The sequence below is a fragment of the Myodes glareolus genome, chromosome 15, assembly GCF_982192425.1.
Source record: "Myodes glareolus chromosome 15, mMyoGla1.1, whole genome shotgun sequence".
NCBI lineage: Eukaryota > Metazoa > Chordata > Mammalia > Rodentia > Cricetidae > Myodes > Myodes glareolus.
In genome coordinates, this window is record NC_142040.1 from 25739739 (window position 1) to 25760868 (window position 21130).

Genomic DNA, 21130 nt, shown 5'->3' on the forward strand with positions numbered 1-21130 from the left:
ATTAGACATAAACACTGGCACACATTTCTTAGAGGACTTGAGCATCTGTCCAGTTGGGCATCATCTTCAGGAGTTACTGGATCCAGTCCCCTGCGGATGCACAGGGAGGGCCAGGCAGAAAACAGCATATGTCTGTTCTCCAAAACGACAGATTCGTTTGTGTTACTTTATGAACACACAGCATCTGAAACAATTAGATGTATCCATTTTTGCCCTCTCCCCATCTAGTAGGGGCAGGTTCTAGCAGGGTGTGCTACATTTTCCAGAATCCACTTGTGGAAAGCATCGTAATGATCTTTGTGGTGTTCAGTCGATCTGTCCATCGTCGCTTCCCTGTAAAGTTTTAGGAGATCAGGGTCATTAATTCTTCAGTGTGTATTTATATAGCACATTACCCCATGTTAGAGACCAGGCTGGCCCTGAGGAAACTGTGGGGGCCAGCACCAGCACAAGTCCCTGTCCCAGGGATCTACGTGAGTCTGCCTCCCAGGTGATTTCCTCTGAATCTTGCATACTAAAACGTCATATGTTGTCTGGTCCCTCAGAAACCAGTCCTTCAGTTGTAGGAGCACCTCGTTATTGACCTATAGAAGCCTCCAACTCTTGTGGGGTCCAGACTAAGGACTGTGGAGTGGTGGAAGCAAGTTCCATTCCAAAGGGCACTGGTTCCCGGCCTGGGATTCACAGAGAGGTCATCTGGAGAGGGCTGAAGATGCTGGTCCCACGACTCATCCACCCGCCATCTCACCTCCCCCAGGCCTTAGCCACAGGTGGTCTGATTTAACTAACAGGGGCTGCCCCTGGCAATCCTGAGATAGTCACAGGGGAGAACAATTGTCCATAGAGACAAGTAACTCTAACAGGTGGACATAGATGTGTCCTAACAACACATGAACACATGCCCCTCCCAGCACTTGTCCCTCCCATCACCACCCTGTCTATAACAAAACAAAACAACAACAAAACCCTAGTTTCTTGTGTCTAACCTGTTGGTACCCATTATAATTCTTTTTTAAATACCGCCCCTCTCCCCTGCCCAAGCCTAAGTAACAAGACAAAGAACTCCAAAACAGTAATCGTGTGCCTTCTGGGAATTAATGCACTGTTAGCTATGATTGCACATTCTTTATTAAGAAGCCTAAAAGGCAGAGCCCACTTCATTTACCATTTAGAGGAGTCCTGAATATGGAGCACACCAGTTTGTACCAACGACGTCTAACGAGCTTGCTCGCTGTTTTCTGTCCTAGAGGTTCCTAGAACAGGAGAGCAGCGTTCACCAAAGCATTGGCCTTCCAGTATTCATGGCGGCTCACAGGATTCACCCACAAAGCCAGGTAACTCTTCCGAGGTGCATGCCCATTATGAAATCCCTTCCTGGGGTGTCCTGGGGATCGTTTGCCACAGAGATGGGCAGTGATTATGAGGCCAGTTGCTGGTGTCCTTGGCTGAGCCCCTCGGTTGTTAAGAATCTAACAGCCCCAGCCAGGCGGTGGTGGTGCCGGCCTTTAATTCCACACTCGGGAGGCAGAGGCAGGCAGATCTTTGTGAGTTAGAAGCCAGTTTGCTGTACAAAGTGAGTTTCAGGATAGTCAGGGCTTTTACACAGAGAAACCCTGATTCGAAAAGCCAAAAAAAAAAAAAAAAAGAAAAAGAAAAAGAAAAAAAAGAAAAGAAAAGAAAAGAAGAAAAGAAAAAGGAAGAAAGGAAGGAAGGAAGGAAGGAAGGAAAGAAAGAAAGAAAGAAAGAAAGGAAGGAAGGAAGGAAGGAAGGAAGGAAGGAAGGAAGGAAGAATAAATTTAACAGCCCGCCTACCTGGCTGAGTCAGGGTTTAGTTTAGCGTCACTGCCTTCTCCAGAGAATAAGCCAGTTTCTCTACCATTCCAGGTTCTGGACCATAACTCTTTTATTCATGATAGCCCCGATAGAAAAAAAAAACCAATTTGTTTTTAAGATTATATTTTATTTTAATTATGTGTCTATCTGTGTAAGAGTATGTGCATGTGAGTGCAGGTTTCTGAGGAGGTCAGAAGAGGACACATGATCCCCTGAAACTAGAGCTGCAGGCAATAGAGCGCCACCCGTGGTTCCTGGGAACCCGACTCCATTCATCTGCAAAAGCAGCTTGTGCACTTAACACTGAACCATGTCTCCAGTCCTGCTGACCCCCATTGGTTACCTCTATTGGAGGAGTGGGGGGGGTCTACTTACAAAAGAAACATGAGGGTACCCCCTACATACTGAAAACATTCCAAACCTTGCCTTGGGTAATGATTACATGGAAATGTGTGCAAGGTCAGTTGATCATGCTGTGCACATCACATTCTTACGCTTTCCTATAGATATCGAAGTTAAAAAATCTTAATGTGTATGTAAGAAGTCATCCGTCTGAACTCAGATGGTAGATGTACTTTTGCGGTGGAGCTGCGTCTTATCTGATGGTTCTTCCTGGTGGGTTAGAGTGGAGTAAGAACAAGAAAGTATTCATTTAACAGCTGGTGATGTTTCCTGTTTCAAAGGCAAGGAAAAAAATTAGTGTACAACGTTGCTCTGAGGAGCTAGTAAAGTTGCAGCATCTGAGGCACACATAATCTAGCAACTAATCTGCTAACGGATATTTTGGTTATTTCTTATATATTTTATCATGCCTCATAGTATTATAATGATGTAATTGTGTTTGTTTTGCTCAGTTTTTCATTCATTTTGTCTTGGTGAGCCTCCATGGGCACCTACACACACGTGGCACACAGGCACACATGTATACACATAAATAAAAAAACAAATCTTGGAAAAATAAACTATGCTCGAAAGTGCATAGGAAAGGGGTACACACTTACAGGTCTCTTTGCATCTCCCCTTCCCTTTAGAGGAGCTGAAGAGCTCTGGTGTCCTCTCCTCCGGACTCCCTCTTCTAGCCTCTCTTGCAGCTAGATGGCCAGGATGTGATCTAAGCTTAAGAAGTCTGACATACCAGACCCTGAGTTTTTAAATATAAGACACTGATCCAAAGCAGTGAGAAGTATGGACTTAATGGCAGTAACTACAGCAAACTCGGTCTTGGGAGCACCGGATGGCACACTAAATGTGATCCTGACCAGCAGGTTCGGGCTGGTGCTTTCTGGATGCCTGGTTCCCTGTTATAGCTCTTCTCCAGCCCACTGCCATAGAATGCCTGGGATTTCTGTGAGCCCTCAACAGTTTTTAAAAAGACTTTTAAAGATTAACTTCTATTTTTTAAATTATGTACACATGTGGGGGTATGCACATATGTGTATGAGTGCCTAACAGGGACCAGAGAAGATCCCTCTTGTAGCTGGAGTTACAGGCAGCTGTGGGCTGCACACCATGGGTGCTGGGAACCAAACCTGCGCCTCTACAAGTGAGCACATGCACCACCACCTCTGAGCTCATCTTCCCCTTTTTCCCCAGTAAGAATGGGGTTTAGAGCCTTGTGCATACAAGGCTACCCTCTACCACTGAATCTCTGTCATCTCCTGCTCCACGTCAATCCTTCCCACAGTTCCCCAGTCTTTTGCTGAACATCTTTCAAGAACGAGACAAAGTGTTGGAGTCCCCACCTCCCTGTGGCAACCTCGTTCTAGAAACCTGTGTAGTTCAGCCTGCCCTGTAGTCCACAGGCGTATCGTGGCCATCACGTGGTTAAGACTTCACCTTCTCTTTCAGGCGACAGCAATCTCTTTGCCTCCTACTGCGGCTGATGTGCCTTCAGATCAGCATCATAAAAGAGGTGACAATGCTACCTTTATTTTCTAATTTTGTTTTATGTATGCGAGTGTTTTGCCTGCACTGTGCTGTGGAGGCCAGAAGAGGGCATTTGATATCCTGGAACTGGAGTTACAGACAGTTGTGAGCTGCCATGTGGGTGCTGGGATTTGAACCCAGGTCCTCTGGAAGAGCAACCAGTGCTTCTAACTGCTGAGCCATCTCTCCAGCCTGGGTAAATTTTTATTAGGTTATCAATACACTTGAATGCATGGTATCTCCAGGTAAGATATAGTTAAGCTTTTTAATTTTGCCTCATAACTTACAAATAGGCTGAACCATTAAAAAAAAAATCCACAATCTTTTTTTTTTTCCTGAGGGAGGTCACTTTGAATGATCTGCACCTGAGCAAATTTTCACAGGACACAGAACCAGAATAGCTTTTCTGCACCTCCAGGTATTGCGATCTCTAGTTACACTCTCTTAGGCAGAGAATTGGTCAGGCCCTGGGACAGTCATTCCAAGTCTTGTCCATCAAGAGGAAGACAGTGGAGGATTCCCAGGTGGTAACCTGTCTTAATTTGGGTCTCTATTGCTGTGACAACATCATGACCAAAAATAAGTTGGGGAGGAAAGGGTCTATTTAGCTTACACTTCAGCATTGCTGTTCATCACTGAAGGAAGTCAGGACAGGAACTCCAACAGGGCAGGACCCCGGCGGCAGGAGCTGATTCAGAGGCCATGGAGGGAAGCTGCTTACTGGCTTGCTCTCCATGGCCTACCCAGCCTGCTTTCTTATAGAACCCAGGACCACCAGCCCAGGGATGGCACTACCCACCATGGCCTGGGTCCTCCCTCTCCCATTGATCACTAATTGAGAAAATTCCTTACAGCTGGATCTCACAGAGGTATTTCCTCAACTCAGGCTCCTTCCTTTCTGATGGCTCTAGCTTGTGTCGAGTTGGCACACAAAACCAGTAATACATAGCTCTCCTGAGCTGGAGCAAGCTCTGCCTTCACCTGCTATGCACAGATCTGGGCTCACTGTCCCCAAGATACAAGATTCCTTTCAACCTTTACAAAAGGTCACTTTAGAAACCCCTCTGAGATTGGTCTGCCTGCAGACCTGAGAGGGACACCTGTAACTGCAGGTAGCAAGTCCCCCATGCAGCTACAGATAAGCATCTGGGAGAAGGTTTGGCTACACCTGCATTTTAGAGGCTGACTCCAAGCTCCATGTCAGCACACAGTGAGCAGGACTTTCAGGTTCTCAACTGGGGCCTGATAAAACCCCCAAGATAGCAAGCTGTCACCATGTTCAAACCCTAAAAGCAGACTCAATTCTCTGTACTGTACAGATTTACATCCAACTTATGAATATGTCCCAAGTTATTTTAAAAGTGGAAAACATTAACTAAAACATTCATTTTAACTCCCAAAGGTACTTGTCAAAATACTCTTCAAGTATTACTTTAGAGAGCCCCATCATGCATCTGTATAGCATTTGTTTTGAAAAGATTATTCTATTTTGTATTTGTGTATGTGTGTGTGTGTGTGTATGTGAGTGCAGTTCCCGCAGAGGCCAGAAGAGGGTGTCAGATCCCCTTGAGCTAGAGTTACAGGTAGTTGTGAGCTGATAGATAGGTGCTAGGAGCTGAGCTCAGGTCCTCTTCAGGAGCAACAAGCACTCTCAACCATTGTGTCAATCTCTCCATTCTCAAAGGCATTGCCCAGGCTGGCCCTGATTCCTGCTCCCACCCATTCAGCACATCCTACCAGCATGTATCATATACTACACAATCGGCCTCTTTGGTTTTTGTTTTGTTTTTTGTTTTTTGTTTTTGTTTTTGTTTTTTGAGACAGGGTTTTTCTGTGTACTGGCTATCCAGAAACTCATTCTGTTGACCAGGATGACCTCAAACTCAGATACACTTGTCTCTGCCTCTCAAGTGCTGGAATGCTGGAACTAAAGGCTTGCCTCACCTCCGCCTGACTTTTTGTTGGGGAGGGGGGCTAACATCCTTAATAGTTACCAAAATGTTGTTACTCCATCTCTCACCCTGGGCCTCAGAATTGATGGGGCTTAGCATGATTGGTTTGACAAGCATGAGAACCATGACCCAAAAACTCCAAGATTTGCCAGTAAAGGGTCGAGACTCCCATGTGTGTGCTCTCTTTATGATCAGAACAGAGACAAATACAGGATCCGAAAGGAAGGGAGCAGGAATACCTTTGTCCTGTCTTCTTAGAACCAAGACTGACTCACTTTCCCGAAGCCGATGACCAGACACTGTCTTCCTTCACAAACAAAGATGGAAACTTCTAAACTTATTTACTGTTACCTGAGCCATCGCCCATCAGCACTTCGAGAACGTTTCACGGTCTGCGGTGTGCCTAGAAACTCACAAAAATATACTTGCCACTGGGCAGAAAGTGATTCCCGTTCCTCCACATCAGCATCTCTCGGTCTGTCCTCACTCCATAGTTTGTAAGCACACAGGTCAGTATAACTGAAGGACCCTGAAAGCCAGCCAGTCTTCAGAGAAGTTAACAAGACATGACCCGTTCCGTGGAGACAAGAAGAGGCAACCGTTCAAAAGCAGCTGAAATATCAGCAGGACTTGGAAAAGGCCAGTCAGCCACCCCATAATAAAGTGCTGAGTTTGGGGCGATCTTGAGCAGCTGAAGACAGACATGCATCACAAAGCATTCAAGACAAAGTTTTGGAGCCGCAGAACTCGGTGTTGATGAGCTGGAAAGGCAACAGAAATAATCCTGAGCTATTTCCCAGTTTAGAAAGATTTTGTTTAGCCTTTTTCGCTAGAACGGGAGCCAAATTTGAGTTCGTTTTTAATATTCCTGGCCACACGAGTGCTCAAGTCAATGGTGGATTTCTGGGAACAGCCTGTCATCACAGGCGCCAGGCTGAGACACAGGGGGCCTGTCCCTGTGACAAGCCTTCGTCCCTTTCATCACTTTGACCAATGACTCTAGGACACTGGCGCAGAGCACCGTCTTCTTCCCAGGGATCCCGAGTTCTCAGCTCTCCACTGTTTACCTGCCTTGCTGTGAGAGGCAAGAACCATTCCTAATCAACATTCCAGTCACATTAAACAGTCAGGCAGGCAGACAGACAGATGAGCTGGTGGCATGCACCTTTAATTCCAGTGCTAGAAGGCGAGCAGATCTCTAGGACTTTAAGGATAGTCTGATCTACCCAACTGAGCTATTTTCTGGCAGGCCAGGGTCACATAGTGAGTCCTTGCTTGCATAAAGAAATAAAACACAGTATTACATGATCCTTGAGAACAAATACTGAGTCCTTTAATTTGGAAACCCATTTTAGTCCATCTACATATTCATCTTTAAGTGGTTCCCTTTAAAATCTTTTTGTATAAGATTTGCCACACAATGAAAAGTCATGAAGCTTTAAAATCATATATCTGGATCCAACTCCTGATTCTCTGGGTATTTTTAAAGTCTCAGTTTTCCTCTTTTCGACAATAAAGCTAAGGTCCCAACTTGGCACAGTTGTTTGGAGGGTTGGAAGTAGTGTACCTAAAGTTACTGGCATACAACAAGCACTCAGTGAAAGGTGGTGGTGGTTATGACAGCCTTACATTATCACAGCACTCAGCTGAGCCAGAGCTAAGTCCAGCTTCCACATCCACCTAAGGAGGGCAGTTTGTCCCTAAAACTTCTTAGCTTAACAGAAATAGATTGATCCTCACTAACTTGTGATTGACTCATCCAAACTGAAGGAGGTCCCAGCCCCCGACAAAGACTTTCTCTTTAAACCACAGCCAGGCTCACCTGACTCGCAGGTCTGCTCCCTTGACCTCTGCCTGCTGTCTTTCCTGCTGTTCTACTGCTGTGAAGAGACACCAAGGCCAAGGCCACTTAGAGCAGGTGGGCATAGCCTTGAGCAGCACCTCAAAGCAGAGAGAGAGCTAACTAGGAATGCCAGGGACTTCGAAAATGTCAAAGCCCACCCCCAGTGACACACCTCCTCCAACAAGGCCCTACCTCTTAATCTTTCCCAAACAGTTCCACCAACTGGGGGCCAAGCATTCAAGCCGGAGGCCGTTCTCATCCAGGTCACCACACCTGCCAAACCCAGTGTTAGCACAGCATCTTACACAAACTCGCTCCTGACAATTCACCCACTAATGCCGTATGCCATTGCCATGTCTCCATGTTGGCTCTACAATGCTCAGCTCTCTCTGTAATATGCGGAGTTGAGGTCTGCCTCTTTGCCTTCTGCAGTTGTCTTGGATGAGGCCTCTTTTGTCTTGAGAAGAGTTCGTAATAACCGTCCCATTCCACTCCCCATCTCTGGTGTCTGCCTCTGACTGAACAATGCCGCGGTCCACAGAGAACGTGAACTTGACCTCTGCTATGGTTTGGAAGCCATTTGTCCCGAAAGGTTCACACATGGGACCTTTCCTGTTGTGCTGGAGATGAGAGCTGGGGGAACCTTCTAGGAATCAGGTCAAATGTGAAGTTCTTAGGGCACCCAGGGCAGATCCATGAGAAGGAAGGGTTAAGAGACCGCTCACGGGTCTCTGAGCTCTGATAAGAGCCGGTTGTTATAGAAACAAGCTGGCTCCCTGAGTGGCGCTGGCTTCCTGTTTCAAGATGGGATCTCTAAGCCCTCATGTGCACAGCCACTGTGGGACATCTGTCATGTCGTGAGGGTCTCTCTAGAGCTCAGTCAATACTGCTGCTGTGCCCTTGAACTCCAGCACTAAACAGACCTGTTTGCTTTCTAAAGTTAGCCTGCTTCCAGTTCTTATTGTAGTGATATAAAGTGTATTAATACAGCCTCCCATGTCAGGACATGCCGCCCTGAGAGTCCACTTAGTTCCTCTGAAGCTGAGCCACTGCCGGTTCATAGACCACGCTGGACAAATGCCTTTCCGATGAATTGAGACGGCAGAGCTGACCCCACAGATGCAGGGGCCTCCACTGCAGACTCAGCGCCCCTCCACACGCCTGCCTCAGCCTCGGGACACTTCCCTGCTGCTCTTTGCCACCCCATTGCCCCCAAGCCTTTGTCTCCACTGTAAACCTTTATCCTTTTAACACGCCACATCCCTGGCTTCTCAGGCAGTGTCCTCTAATTAAAACAGGCCCATCTTGTTTTCCCAGGGCCCTCAGCCTGGGTGAGTGACTCACATACCCTCTGACAGCTCTCTCTTTAGTGTGAATGACTAGGAGGAACTCCAGGACCAGCTTCTCACACTTGTGTGTGCAGTGAACCAGGAGCTTATGCTGACCACGAAGTTTGGAGCCTGCCCGTCTAATCCTGTTTTGCATGTGACAGCAATGATCTAGAACACTTGCTAAAAAGACAGTACCTGATCTTTGCCTCTGGATGCTCCAACTTTGAGTTGAGGTTCTAGATATGTAAGCTCTGTAAATACTCATCAGGGATGTCAGGGGAGGTGCTCCTGCAGGCCCAGGTATGTTAGAGGAAGGGGAGGGGTATAAAAAGGAAGAGGAGTGGGCCGTGTTGCCATTGCTGGAGGTCTCCCAGCTTTTCCTGGGCAGGTACAAGTCGAGCATCGGCTTGTCCAACATAGCTTGGTTGTGGAATGCCCTCTGGGCAATGAAGGAATGGAGAAGAGAAAGACATGGGTACAGAAAAGCTGGGATCTGTTGTAACAGTTCGTCACAGTTCTAGAGTGTGGGAAGGCCAAGACCCAGGCGCCAGTAGATTGACGGTCTGCTGAGAGATTGTTTCCTGCTACTAGTAAGAATTCTTCCCTCTGCAGCCGCCCAGTCAGAGTGCAAGCTGAATTATGCCATCTCTGAATGATTTTTTTTTTTAATGAACACTATTCCTGTTCACAAGAATAGAACAAGCCCTCTAGAGCAGCGGTTCTCAACCTGTGGGTCATGACCCCTTGGGTATCGAATGACCCTTTCACAAGGGTCACATATCAGTTATGCAATATCAGATATTTATATTATGATTCATAACAGTGACAAAATTACAGTTATGAAATAGCAATGACAGTAATTTTATGGTTGGGGCGGTGAGGAACTTATAAAGGGTCACTGCTCTAGAGACTCCTTCTTCAATCTCAATACTTTTTCATGTACAAATTTTGGAGGAATACAAATGTTCAATCCATAGCAATTGATATATAATTACAGGACAAGGTTAAAATCAAATTCCACAAAGCTTATAAAATATAAATTTTTAATACTCATTTAACAACGTGATGGGTAAGTAGAGGACGCTATTCTGCAGAAACTGCACGGCCACATTAGTTAGTCGGTCATGTTTGATTTTATAATCTAGCCTGTTTTTACAAATTACAACCGACAATGTCTGTGAGCAACAAGACTTCCAGCCTCGTTCGCAGTTCAGCAGAAGCCAAGTGCCTCCCTCCAGTCCTGCCAGCGAGGAACGCTGGTGTCATTTGAAGGTATCAGTCTGTGTCACGGGACCGTCATAGTTAAAAACACGTTTGTAAATATGTTTGGGGTTTTGTTTGTTCTGTAGACCAGGCTGACCTTGAATCCGGAGAATCGCCTGCCTCTGCCTTCGGAGTGCAGGGATTAAAGGCGAGAGCCACCACCACCAGGCTCTAATTTGTAATTCTTGTAGAGGAGCTCCAGGTCTTTGAGCAACTGCCTAGAGAGGCTGTGTAAGCTAAACCATTTTTTTTTTTTTTCAATTCTGTCACAAACAAAGTGTTAAAGGCTGGGCAAGTTTCACAGCCCTGGCGTCTGTTCCTCCTACCGATGTTGCTGTCTCACAGGCTCCTGTTGAAAGCTAGGTGGGGTATTTGAACGCATCCACACCCCTCGCCTGGTTACCAACGGGAAAAAACACCGTCTCAAAGGCAGAAACAAGCCACTGGAGATTTGCACCCAAAGACTTTAAAGGTGCTAACCTGTCATCCACCGGAGCGGAGCATCTTATGTGCTTCCGGGTCCGCCCAGAGAGGCTCCTAACACTCAAAAAGTGCTGGTCAGGAGGAAGCTGAATCAGGGCATATAAATTGCTCTCTGCTGCCCTCTTGAGTGAGTAGCTTGGGTTGCATTGGCTGCTGCCTAGACTGCAAGTGAGGAAAAGCTGTGCAGGCCATTTAGAACGCCCTTGTGGGCTCTTCCGCGGGACAACTGTCGTGCTGTCTGTGTGAGCGCGTGCGCATCTGCTTCTGCCAAGAGGTTGAAGAGGGAATTCGCACTTCACACCCTCGCCGGCTCCCAGTCCCAGCCCCTTCAGGCCTGCACAAGCTCCTCGTATTCTGAAGGAAGCCTGTCTGCCTTTTATTAGTATTTGCATCAGATCTTTGAACACCCTTGAAACCCTGGCGCTAAATAATCAGTGTCTTGTTGAACCAGCGTTTTTTTTTTCTTCTTTTTTTCTTTTTTCTAACTTGGCACTCATAATTGCAGCATTGAAAAGAAAGCAGTTTCAACTGAGCGACATGGGGTGAGAAGACCCAGCCGGGCTAGGGAAGACTACATGAGAACCTCTGGTTTTGCACACTGTTTGATCCCATCCTTCTTAATTTTATAATTTGCGCGATGTTTTACAATATACATATGTGTAGGCTAGTATAGGTATATAATTTATAAATAAATATGCATATGTAATGGAAAATGCTAATTGCATTTCATTTATTTTGCCGATGAAGGAACGGACCATTATAAAACCTTAGGGAGTATTCTAGAAGAGTGTTTTAGTCAGGGTTCTCTAGAGTAACAATTTGTAGAGTGAATAGTCACATATGCATAGAAAGGGAATTTATTAGAATGACTTACACGTTACGATCTAGCTAGTCCAACAATGGCTGCCTATGAAAGGAAGTTAGAAAATTTCAGTAGTCATTCAGTCCACGAGGCTGGGCGTCTCAGCTGGTCTTCAGTATATGCCCAAATCCCAAAGCAGGTTCTAATGTCAGTGAAGGCATGAACTCACCAGCGTCTTCCATGTCCTTATCTAGGCTGCCAGCAGAAGATGTGGCCCAGATTCAAGGTGGCGCTTCCCACCTCAAAGATCCGGATTAGAAGTGGGTCTTCCCACTTTGAGATTTAATTAAGAAAAATCCTTCACACGTGTGCCCTGTCATTGGGGTTTTAGTTAATTCCAGATGTAGTCAAGCTGCTAACCAAGAATGGGCATCACAAGTCCACCCCTTCCTTGTCAGTTTGATGTACAATCATATCTCCTTATGCCATGCTTAGCTTCCAAATGAAAACAGCAAGCATATCGTATGCCTTACATGATAAAACTACCCCATGTATACTCACAAACACATTACATATTTAATCAGGTTGTAATTACATCTTCCTCCATCCCTCACCCATTCCTTCCTTCTTTCCCTGACAAGGTCTTCCAGCTGTGTAACCCTGGCTGCCCCTCAAACTTGTCATCCTCCTGTCTCAGCCCCCCAAGTGTTGAGATTAAAGACATACTTAGAGGATAGTTCTGATATGGTCCAACATAACATTATTATTAAAATATTATAAGATGGTTATTGGATTTTGTTTTGTTTTCTGGCTTGGTTTTTGGTTCCTGTAAGTTGGTTGTGTGGTTCTTGGATAGGAACTTTGTAGATGACGTCATGCTGCCATGCCAATGGCTTGGGTTCACCAGGTAAAAGCACCTGTCACAAAGACCTAGAGTCTGAGTTAGAGCCCTGGAACTCAAGGAGAAATGGAAGGAAAAGACAAACTCTACAAAGTTGTTCTTTGACTTCCACATGCTCACCAAGGTGGGCATGCATACACATACACACACACACACACACACTCACACATACATATAGACACATACTCACTCACACCATACACACATTCACACACATACATACCACACATACATACGCATACACACACACACACACACACACACATACTTAAAGGCTGGATAGCCCTGACTATATTATAGTTTTACAAATTCGTGAACCTAATCTATATGCAATTGTTCCCCACCTTTAATAATCAGATGTTGGGGGTGTGGCATAACCCTATCAAACATTTAAGTTTCCTGTGAGCAATTATACTCTGCAGAAAAGTCTTACCTAAAGCTTTCTTCTGCGTATCAGACAATGTGCTTAGGACAGAGTCTCAGCAGTGAGATGTTTGCACCCTATGGAGGTCTCTACAGCCTCAGCAACTGTGTCAAAAATAAATCACCCTCAGTTCTAGGAAGGGAGGCCCCAGCTTAGGGAGCAAGGGCTCATAGGTCTGTGACCTGGCTCAGTGAGACTTACATGCAGTACGTCTCTGATTGTGGTCTCCTGCATTTCTACCACCAATGACTGCGCTGATCAGGGTCTCTAAGTCTTCAGCAGTCTGTTGAATACTCTCAGCATGAAGCAGAGCTGCTAACGCCTAATCCCTGGAGAATGGCGGCAGGCGAAGCATTCATTTCATATTTACTATGGTTCAGATTTGATACGGCAGAGGACTAGAGCCTGGGAAGAGTTCCCTGGATGCGGAGAACTTCTTTTCTCACCTGTGGACACAAGGGCAAAGAAAGCTAGGTTGGGGCTCACAAGGTCGCACAGCTGCCAGGCTTCCGGGAAAGGCTCAACCATGCAGGGACTGAGGAGGCCGGCCAGTGGGGCATCTCAGGGTCAGGTGAGCATGACTGTCTGCAGAAAGGGGTGCAGCTGTGGCTCTGACTCAGCCACCTGACTCTCTTCTTACTGGGCCAATTCAGCTAGTGAGACGAGGCTCCCTCTTGTCTGGCCTGGGAACACCTTACATACTTCTGGAACTATGGTCTGCATCTTGCCTTGATGTCTCCAGGTCTGCTCTCATCAAATGTGCACACCCTAATCTAGTCTTGTGGCGAGTCAGTTCTGCAGATCTGGCGTAGAACTCTGAGTCTTTATTTCCTTCCATAGTCTGACATGGGAAGTCTAAAAACCACGTCATAGCAGAAGTATCCCCCACTAGTCAGAGACCGGAAGACAAGTTTGAGGTCACCGACACCTGAAGAGTCAACCTTGGTGGCTCCTGTTCCTTTAAGCCTCTTGCAGCTTCATCATTACATCTGCCAGAGAGGCCCTCATTTATTTCACCTCTGGCTTCCCAGAGGGTGGGATAGGAAACCATATACAGGAAAACCGCCACTGTCACTATGGCTAATACACGTCATGACTGAGAAAGTCACGGATGACACTTGGCTGGTGACCACTGTATCTCACTGGGGCCTTTGTAGTGACTTGCTTTCTTCCATGTCTGTGTATGACAGGTCCCACCAGAAAATGTCTCGTGACTTCCTGTGTGGCATTCTTTGTGCTTGGAGCGGCTGCCATAGTGATCGCTGTTGGGATCACCTTCGGAATACCGATGAGGTCTGCAAGTATGTGTCAGCACACACACATGTATTTACACTGCATGTATTTACACTGCATGTTTGCACACTGGGTGGACTTGCTGATGGGGAGTGGATGGTATGCGCTACGTGCCAGCCATCAGCCCTTTTGCACATCCTCTCGCTCTCCTCCATTCTTGCAATGTGCCTGTTAGGACAGTTATGACCGACACTCGGGGAGAGGGGATAACTTGCCTTGGATCATGTAACCCTGAAGTAAACAAGCCAGCATTCTAACCCAGGTCAGTCTGACTCTGAAGCACACACAGGATATGGTCTCTACCTTCAAGAAATCCCCACTGTAAATAGGGCAATGGGAGGTGGAATAGCGTATAATTAGAAATTAAATTAGAGGGAGATCAGCGAGGACTGGTGATGACGGGACATGGAAATGAAAGGATTGAAACCGGAGCTGAGCCTCGTAGGGAACCCTGAGTTTCGACTGTTTCAGGGACATAAAAGACATGGACTTTGTCCTGTGTCAGATCTGAAGTATGTGAGGAAGAGGTATGAAAAATAACCCTGAGACTCCAGACCAGATGTGGGGGTGCAGGTGGGCCACAGGTTCAAGTCCGCCGGGACTACATAGCAAGACTATCTCAAAACCAACCAACCAACCAACCAACCAACAACAACAGCAACAACAAAATGTGGCCTGAAGATGGCTCAATGGATGAGGACACACTCGTTGCCAAGCCCAACGCTCTGAGCTCAGTCCTCGAGCCCCACATGGTGGAAGGAGAAATCAAATCCTGGAACTTGTTCTTAGACCCCACATGAGTGCTGTGGCTGGCAGGGGCACACACGTGCACATGAACACAAATACATAAATGTGAAAGAATTCAAAACCAAACCTCACAGAGAGTAGTCAAGAGATGTCTGTTGAGTTAAAAGAAAGCTGTGGTCGAGCACCACACAACGGTTGCAGTTATGTGCGTGTGCACACAGTATAACCAATACTCCCCGGCCACCTCCCAGCACGAGACTTTCCTCTGCTGGGCTGGGCTTTTTCCTGTTGCTCATTTGGGCAACTCCTAAGGGGTTTAAGACCAGACTCAGATGTCCCCAGGATCTCTATACTGGACAGTTCCAGCTGTTAGATTCTGGACCCACCCCCCTGCTTTCTCAAACAGCCTAGTGAGGGTCAGCCCTGCAGAGACGCTAGAGTCAACCCATCCTGTAGGATGTGGGACTGCGCTTCAGTGGGAGACCCTTCACACACTGGCCTTCATTAACCCTGTCTCTCCAAGGGCATAGACTTGCATCAGGATTTCCCTGCCTGTGCTTGACTCCGCCCTTCTCCTTCATTGGGATTGCCCCAAGTACTAACTAACTCCCTACCACAGAGTCATGTCTCATCCCATCCTGGCATCAGGTTTTCAGAGGGTCCAAACTGATACCAATTCCTTCAGATGACCAGAATTAAGGATTCTTGTTTCTAAAACCACAATATCACCGCCTATTGGATCTGGTTTTATCAGCCTCTTAATTGTTCAAGATGAAAGTGTACCCTTATCAAGCAAACTCCAAACCAAGTACCTCGGATATCCCCCCACTCTGCACAGCCGGAAGGGATTATGGGGGAAGACACAACTATGCTGAGATACAAGTGTCACCAATGTTGTGGAAGATTATTTGAACTGAGCAAAGATGTGTTACATTTGTTCATGCTGTGGAACATTACTAACTGTGTGAAGGTGTGCTACATTTGTTTCTGCTGCATTTGTCTAATTATGTAAAGATGGGTTGCTGTTTCAGCTTGCCTGCCTAAGGCACCTACCTGATTGGTCTAATAAAGAGTCGAATGACCAATAGCTAGGCAGGGAAAGGACAGGTGGGACTGACAGGCAGAGAGAATAAATAGGAGAGATCTAGGCCAGGCAGTCGCCAACCAGACGTGGAGACCGTAGGAAGGAGACAGTAGGAGAATAAGATATATAAAAATAAAAAATAAATAAAAAAGAACGAAAAGAAAGAAAGGTAAAAAGCCCTGAGGCAAAATGTAGATAAAGAAAACGAGGTTTATTTAAGTTAAAAGAGCTAGCTAAAAATGAGCCTAAGCCAGACTGAGCATTCATAATTAATAAAAAGTCTACATGTCATGATTTGGGAGCTGGTTGGTGGCCTAAAAGAAAATGTCTGGTCCACATCAGTATTTCTATAGCTTAATGAGATGTTTAAAAAGAGCTTTCCCTTTCAGATAAGTAGATTCTGTTATATTTTGAAATACTATCATTTGAGGGCTGAGGGTGTAGCTCAGTGGTAAAGTACTTGCCTAGAATTTTATCCCCAGCACTACAAACATGAGGCCTGGTGCCACAAACTTGTGATCATAATACTCCAGAGGTAGAGACTGGGGATCACACTCATGGTCAGTGATTGAAAGGTCAGCCTCAATATCTTCATGGGTCACCATCATCATCAGTCAGAGGCTAGACTGTAACTTACTGGTTGATCACTTGCCCAGTATGCGCAAGAACCCAAGTTCAATCTCCAGGACTTCCAAAAAGAAAAATCTCAATTTAATTTTATTCACAATAAGACCATAAGGTTGACAAAGTTATCTTTGTTCTTACCTCAGCTAAGAAAATCATAGGATGTCTTTCCTATGTGTAATGTATCACGAAGCTCATACCAGAAACCAGTCCTGTTGACCTCTCATCTGCCTGCTATTACCTCTTGCCGGGAGTGAGTCTACACTTGTTTGCCAGATGCTGTTTTTTTTTTTTTTAAAAAAAAATTATTATTTTATGTGTGGGGGTGTTTTGCCTACATGTTTGCCTATGTAGCAGGTGACTGCCTGGCATCTAAGGAGGCTGGAAAGCATTAGATCCCCTGGAACTAGAGTCACAGATTTTTGTGTGCTAGGAATTGAACCCAGGTCCTCTGGAAGAGCAGCCAGTGCTCTTAACCACATCTCTCTAGCCCAATGCTAATGGTTTTGAGGGAAAAGGAACGAACTGTCAAGTTAAAAATAGGCCTATGCCTGCAGAGTTTCGGAGGATGGGTGGGAAAGGCCCGAAGAAAGGAGAAGAAACAGTGGGAACAGTGGCACAAAGCGGGTGAGCACAGGATATCCAGCATTCCTCTGTCTTTCAGGTTGGACGTATCACCAATGCGAAACAGCGTCACAGCAACCAGGCTTCCTGTGTGGGGATCGCACGACTTGCTTGCTGCCCTCTCTGCTTTGTGACGGCAAGATGGACTGCAGCGATGGCAGGGATGAGTCGGCCACCTACTGTGGTGAGGACTAGTTGGCTGGTTTTAGTCTGTTACTCTTAACTTTTCGGGGGGGGGGGAGGGGGTCCTGCTACCCAGTTCCCAAATAAATACACAGAGGCTTAGTCTTTCTTATGAATGCCCAGCCTTGGCTTGACTTATTTCTAGTCAGCTTTTCTTAAATTATCCCATCTACCTTTTGCCTCCAGGCTTTTCTATTTCTCTATTCTCTATTCCTTTCTTTACTTTTTACTCCATGGCTTGCTATGTAGCTGGTGTTCTCTCTCCTTCTTCTTTCCTCGTTCCCTGATCTCTTTTCCCAGATTTCTCCTCCCACTTAGTATCTCTGCCTGCCAGCCCCATCTAATCTCCCTCCTGCCTCGCTATTGGCCATTCAGCTCTTTATTAGACCAATCAGGTGTTTTAGGCAGGTAAAGTAATACAGCTTCACAGATTTAAACAAATGCAACATAAAAGAATGCAACACATCTTTGCATCATTAGACAAACTTTCCACAGCATAAACAAATGTAACACATCTTTAACTAATATCCCACAACAGTGGACAGATTACCAAAAGTAAAGAACAGTGCCCGGGGCTGGGCAATGAGGTGCATGCTTTTAATCCCAGCCCTTGAGAGATAGAAGCAGGTGGGTCTCTGAGTTCTAGTCCAACCCCAGCAAGATCCCTGTCTTTAAAGTAGTAGTAAGCTAAAATTCAAAACTACCACTTAAACATTTTCATGAATAATTTTTCCATGAGAAATCATTTATTTGTACAATATAGGCCAAGTGCCCAACAGTCTCCCACAAAACCTGATTTTCAAGTGTGCCGGCCAGAAGACATGGGTCTATGTGGACAGGGTGTGTGACATGAGGAATGACTGTGACGACTGCTCGGATGAGTCAGGTAAAAATGGAACCCATAGCTGATCTTTCTAATGGGTTCTGGGTGTGGTCGCCCTTCCACTTCAATTACATAAATGAGCTCTAACTTAGAAACCTTCTAAAGGTGTTTTTTTTTTTTTTTTTTTTCCTCCACAAACTAAGAAATTCCATCATTCCCTGGGCTTCAGGGAGCTCCAAGGTAGAGAGCAGGCTTAGGCAGACCAAGTCGTTCTGGCTTCCATTCCTAGACCCATCACCAAAAGCAAATAAAGAGGGAGAAAGGGAGAGAAGGAAGGTAGGAGGAGGAAATGGAGGGGAAGGGGGCGGGAACTATATTATTTCGTTAGTTCATGTCTATTTGAAGTGGACAAGTTCTCCAGCAAAAAAGTTGACAAAGTTAGTTATTCAGTAGGAAGCTCTTGTATGCTATCAACTTTCATTTGGATTTCTTTGGCAATTTTGAAAGATGTACGAAAGATCTGCTCAATGCTTTCGTTCCCAGACTTTTTCCTCCTTGCTTCCATCCTTGTCTCCCGTCACCGCTTGACACTGAGCTGAAACCACGCCCACTTTACAGGCGGGCAAGGTCCCAGCTGGTAAACACAACTCCGGAGCATGATGGCTCCAAATGATGCACGGGAAAGCTTCACCAGAAACAGAATGGACAACCAGCCCTTTGCCGGTGGTGGAGGGTAGAATGGAAATTCATCCTTGTAGTTAAGGAGAAGTCTGGCTCTGTAACAAAGGGATGAAAGTGTAAAGAGGGCCTTTGCTTCTGGCTTGCTGCCAACAAGCAAAAAGGCCTAGTTCTCCTGCTGACTGATGGCCCCAACTCAAGGGGACCCTTCCCTGTTTATGCAGCATGTCAGTATGTTTAGTTTGGGCTGATGGGGAGAGGCATATCGTCTCTGGCTTTTCAAACTATGCGTAGAATCTTCAATAATCATCTGCGGTTTTCCCATGAGACAGCTTCGCTAACATTTTTTTAAACCTGAAGGGTTTTTTCTTGTCCAATAGCATTTTTCCCTCTTCCCGTTGACATTTTAAGTTATGCTTCTAAAAACAAACACAATTGTCTAGTTTCACAGTGCCCGGAGTACTCGGGCTGGAGATGCGATACTGTTTTCTTCGCCGACTGTGCCTGCATTCCCAGAAGTCGCTGCAGAAACGGCGTCCAAGACTGTGCTGACTGGAGTGATGAAACCCTGTGCGATTAGATTTATAACCGTGGTTTTAGAAAAGCTGAAAAATCTCTGCCTTACAACTTCTCTCAAAGTACTGGTGTGTCTGTCTTCTGTGTTTACCTCCCTGGAGTGTAGGGTAGGGAAGAGCTAGAGAACCTGTGCCCATTAACAAAGAAGACAGGCAGAAAACAGATGCAGCTAAATTTAGGTCCCTCTTCTAAACTTGTTTCCAGATAGCCACAGGGTTGTGTGGGAAGCACACACGTTCTCTAACTAGTAGGAGGGTCACCCTAAGAACTTTTAGAGGGAGGTCTAGCTCACTAGTGGATAGCCCTGGTTTCAAAGCTAGCAGAAAATTAAGTTTTGAAAATTATTGTTTTCAAAATTGAAATTTATTGTTCTTAAATTAGCACATAAAGTATTAGACATCGTGAAGGCAGTTTTCGAAGTGTTTTAGCAGCTAGCCTCCACCCTTTGTAACTTGCCCTGTGGTCCCTTCCCATTTGTACATGTCCTTCCGTCCCCACCTCCCCCTTCCTCAGTATCTCTTTACCCTCTCTTGGTCTGTTTTCTAGTCTTTGAAGGCTTTATGTTAATACTCATTTCTATATTCAGGTATAGATTACAAGCTAGGACCTGCATATTAGACAACACAATGTTTTTGTCCAAGGTTGGGTCATTTTGCTTAATGTTTTCTAGAACCACCCGTTTTTTCTGGGACTCTTTACAGGGGAATAAAATTTTATTGAGTATCCACACCACAATTTTCATTATTCATCTGGGAATGAGCACTAGGTTGGTTGTTTCCTTGCTTTTGTGAACACAGCAGTAATGAGCCTTAATGTACAAGTATCTTGGTGGTCAGATAGTTCTCTGAGTACACGTAGGAATAGTATAGCTGGGTCATATGGTGATTGTTTTTTGGAGAAACACCCTTACTGAGTTCCATAATGGCTGTAGTCATTTGCACTCCCACCAGCCATATAATTAAGGGTTCCTTCCTCTTCCCTACATCCTTGCCAGCACTTTTTGCCAAGTCTCCTGAAGGCAGGCATTCTGACTGGATGAGGTGCTACCTGTAGTTTAGTTTGCATTTTCCGGGAGGTTGGGAGAAAACCAGCCCTAACCACGGCCAAACAATCATCATCAAAACAAGAATAGTCTCTCCTTTACCCTGCCAAGGGCTAAAATCCCTCCGAGTGGGGAGTGTCCTGGGCTTGAATCCTACTTTACTACTGAAGTGGGTGAGACTCACTCCGACAATTTCATCTCTTACAGATATCTTCATCTACTCATGATCCTCGTTAGGATTTTAGTTATTAGGAAACCAGTTGTGCTGTCCTTCATCAGTAGTAGCTGTGGAAATTACAAACACTGTGAGGATACGGCAGATTGTGCTGCTGACACCAGGGCCTCCACAACTCCATGGCCACCCGAGACAGTGCCGCCCTGTGGCTGATGTAATCTGTGGTAGTTATGTGCATCACTTCCCAGCCTAAGCTTGAGGAGTCAGCTGGTGACGGCCACCTTTTCTTTCGCAAGGCTGGCAAGGTTCTAACTAAATGCTGCTCCTGCAATAAAGTGGAGCAGCAGCAAATGTGATGAACCTCTGGAGCAAAGCTCTTCCTTTCCTGATAATGGAGGCTATGAAGGGAAATTCATAATTGAGCCATAGCTACCAACACACTATATATGAACAATCAGCAAACGATTGTGGGGGTTAGGACAGAGCCAGCTGGAGACCTTTCTATAAATCTAAATCACATCAC

The 21130-nt window shown here is 45.7% G+C and overlaps 1 protein-coding gene across 1 annotated transcript; it reads left to right on the forward strand.

Annotated features, from left to right (window-relative positions):
• Positions 1–1301: 1301 nt before the first annotated feature.
• Positions 1302–20108, forward strand: LOC125405173 (low-density lipoprotein receptor class A domain-containing protein 1-like). The gene is made up of 7 exons (XM_048441539.3): positions 1302–1334; positions 3682–3753; positions 5286–5289; positions 13949–14059; positions 17171–17314; positions 18077–18199; positions 19258–20108. The coding sequence occupies exons 1-7, from the start codon at positions 1302–1304 to the stop codon at positions 19392–19394; spliced, it is 624 nt and encodes a 207-aa protein (XP_048297496.3). The 3' UTR covers positions 19395–20108.
• The last annotated feature ends 1022 nt before the right edge of the window (positions 20109–21130 follow it).